Here is a 3343-nt window from a genome sequence, read left to right on the forward strand (position 1 = left end):
CTGATGAGCGGTAGAGACTAGAGAGGAGCAGGTTTTCACCCACTGTCTGCCCACATCAGGCTCCATCCCACACTTTCCTCCTCCCTGTCCTTCCTGCCTCCTCCTCTCTTCTCCTTTCCTCCCTTTCCTCCCCTCCCTTTACCTTCCACCCCTACCCCCATCCACCCCAGAGTAGAGGGCAGATGGCTGGAATTTTCATCCTGCCCCTGCCCAGGGCACAAGACTGGGAGAGGGATAGGTCACAGCCGGTGGGCAGGCCGAACCGCCCAAGGAGAGGGAGGAGAGGGAGAGAGCCACCCGCCCGGCTGGCCAGAGTGCGGGAAGGCTGAGCCAGGGCTAGGGTGGCCGGAGAGCTGGGAAAGCCGATTACACGTGGGGTCCGGGACTGCAGTGGCAGTGGCAGTGTTGACAGTGGTGGCTGGTCCTTAGCAAGTGCCAGCTGTGTGCCAGGGAGACAGCCTCTAGTCAGCTTCAGCCTACAGCTGGGATCCTGGGCCCTGCCCAAGGTCACGTGGCCAAAAAGCACAGGCACGTTGGAATCTGTCCCTCTGACTCTGGCTCCGAGGCCCTCTGTGGGCAAAACAGCGGGAGGTGGGAGCAGGACAGGAGCGGGAGGGTGGGGCCGGGACCCGAGGGCCCCCGAGGGCGAGGGCGAGGGGCATGCTGTCTCTGCCTGGGAGGCTCAGCTCGTGCGCACTTGTCCCCGCCAGGGAAGATGCTGATCCTGGGCTCCATGTTCAGCCTGGCCGAGCCCGTGCTCACCATCGCGGCCGCGCTCAGCGTCCAGTCGCCCTTCACACGCAGCGCCCAGAACAGCCCCGAGTGTGCAGCAGCACGGCGGCCGCTGGAGAGTGACCAGGGCGACCCCTTCACGCTCTTCAACATCTTCAACGCCTGGGTGCAGGTGTGGCTGGGGGTGGCCCTCGGACTTTCCACGTAGGGCCAGGGCCTCCAGTGGCTGCGGCTCCTCCTGTCCCTCTCATCCCCACCCCAGGAGGACCCCGAGCCCTCTGTATGTGGGGCCTGCCCAGGGAGGACTGATCTGCCATCGTTCATGCCCTCAGACCTAGGGACAGCACCTGCCTGGGGCTGAGGCCAAGAAGGAGCCTGGAGCTTCTAAAGCACCAATTCAAACCAGTGCTGCCTGGAGGGTGCCCAGGCTCCCAGAAGGTCTTCTGTGTCCAGCACATATTCCCAGGTCTCTGCTCCGGCCCTGGCCCTGTACTCAGCAGTGCTGCAGACTACTGGGGGCCCTGGGCCCTGGCCCTGTACTCGGCAGTGCTGGAGACCACTGGGGGCCCTGGGCCCTAGCCCTGTACTGGGCAGTGGCAGTGTTGACAGTGGTGGCTGGTCCTTAGCAAGTGCCAGCTGTGTGCCAGGGAGACAGCCTCTAGTCAGCTTCAGCCTACAGCTGGGATCCTGGGCCCTGCCCAAGGTCACGTGGCCAAAAAGCACAGGCACGTTGGAATCTGTCCCTCTGACTCTGGCTCCGAGGCCCTCTGTGGGCAAAACAGCGGGAGGTGGGAGCAGGACAGGAGCGGGAGGGTGGGGCCGGGACCCGAGGGCCCCCGAGGGCGAGGGCGAGGGGCATGCTGTCTCTGCCTGGGAGGCTCAGCTCGTGCGCACTTGTCCCCGCCAGGGAAGATGCTGATCCTGGGCTCCATGTTCAGCCTGGCCGAGCCCGTGCTCACCATCGCGGCCGCGCTCAGCGTCCAGTCGCCCTTCACACGCAGCGCCCAGAACAGCCCCGAGTGTGCAGCAGCACGGCGGCCGCTGGAGAGTGACCAGGGCGACCCCTTCACGCTCTTCAACATCTTCAACGCCTGGGTGCAGGTGTGGCTGGGGGTGGCCCTCGGACTTTCCCCGTAGGGCCGGGGCCTCCAGTGGCTGCGGCTCCTCCTGTCCCTCTCATCCCCACCCCAGGAGGACCCCGAGCCCTCTGCATGTGGGGCCTGCCCAGGGAGGACTGATCTGCCATCGTTCATGCCCTCAGACCTAGGGACAGCACCTGCCTGGGGCTGAGGCCAAGAAGGAGCCTGGAGCTTCTAAAGCACCAATTCAAACCAGTGCTGCCTGGAGGGTGCCCAGGCTCCCAGAAGGTCTTCTGTGTCCAGCACATATTCCCAGGTCTCTGCTCCGGCCCTGGCCCTGTACTCAGCAGTGCTGCAGACTACTGGGGGCCCTGGGCCCTGGCCCTGTACTCGGCAGTGCTGGAGACCACTGGGGGCCCTGGGCCCTAGCCCTGTACTCGGCAGTGCGGAGACCACTGGGGGCCCTGGGCCTTCCAAGGACTTGCAGTCCAATGCAGGGAGACAGGGCCATCACTGGGCAGTGACAACCCAGAGAGGGCTGGGTGGATGTCTAAGAGGCTAGGAGAGCCACAGAGGGTGCCCGACCAGGACGGTTTCCTGTAGGAGGGGCTATTGGGGCTGAGACCTGGAGGAAGGAGGAAAGCAGGTATCACCGGGGACTGGGGACAACAGGCCTCCCTCCTGCCTTGTGTCCTCCCAGGCAGTGGTGTTTTGGGCCAGGCTTGGGTGGTCTGGTGGGCAGATTAGCCCCTGCTCCCTGAGCCAGCCAGGCCAACACCCAGGCGTCTGCACCCCATCCAGGTGAAGTCGGAGCGGAGCAGGAACTCCCGCAAGTGGTGCCGTCGCCGAGGCGTGGAGGAACACCGGCTGTACGAGATGGCCAACCTGCGGCGTCAGTTCAAGGTGCGGCTCAGGGCGGGCAGCCCAGGTGCACAGGGCTTCCTGGGGGCGCGTGGAGTCAGCAGCAACTTGCCGTGGCCCCAGGAAGAAGCCCACACTCTGGACCAGGAGTGCTGAGCCAGCAGCACAGGCCACGTGCTAGGGAGTGATTGGGGCCGCATGCCTGGAGCCAGCGCCCCAGCGGTGAGCCCTTACTCCGCCATCCCCACACGGCATGACCTGGCCTGTGGCTGCTTGCTCTGGGCCTCAGCTTCCCCTCTAAAAACAGAGCCCATGTGGAGAGGGCCCTCCTCCTCTCTTGTCCCTCCACCCCTGTCCCCACCCTCAATGCCACAGCTTTCTACAGAGCAGTTACCCATGTCCTGTGCAGAGTTTGTCTTCACTGAATGCCTACAGGCCCCCAGTGGCTCTAGCAGGCAGGTCGCCGAAGGGTCACCTTCTTCCCTTGGCTCAGAGGTGGCGGGGGACTGCCTACCTGCTGGCAGATGTAGGCCCAGCCTAACCAGGCTCAGTCGGGAGCCCACCTGTTCCCACAGGAGCTACTGGTGGACCATGGGCTGCTGGCTGGGGCACAGGCCGCACAGCCGGGGGACAGCTACACGCGGCTGCCGCAACGCCGGGCGCGCCGAGCA

At 65.1% G+C, this 3343-nt stretch overlaps 1 protein-coding gene across 1 annotated transcript in view; it reads left to right on the plus strand.

Annotated features, from left to right (window-relative positions):
- DHX34 (DExH-box helicase 34) overlaps window positions 1-3343 on the plus strand; it is a 32142-nt gene that overhangs the window by 21952 nt on the left and 6847 nt on the right. The window contains exons 8-10 of the mRNA XM_006142122.3: window positions 711-904; window positions 2613-2714; window positions 3248-3286. Coding sequence (XP_006142184.1) covers window positions 711-904; window positions 2613-2714; window positions 3248-3286 — 335 coding nt within the window. The remainder of the gene's footprint in view (window positions 1-710; window positions 905-2612; window positions 2715-3247; window positions 3287-3343) is intronic.

This window comes from Tupaia chinensis, unplaced genomic scaffold (assembly GCF_000334495.1).
Source record: "Tupaia chinensis unplaced genomic scaffold, TupChi_1.0 Scaffold000067_1, whole genome shotgun sequence".
In the NCBI taxonomy this organism is placed as follows: Eukaryota; Metazoa; Chordata; class Mammalia; order Scandentia; family Tupaiidae; genus Tupaia; species Tupaia belangeri.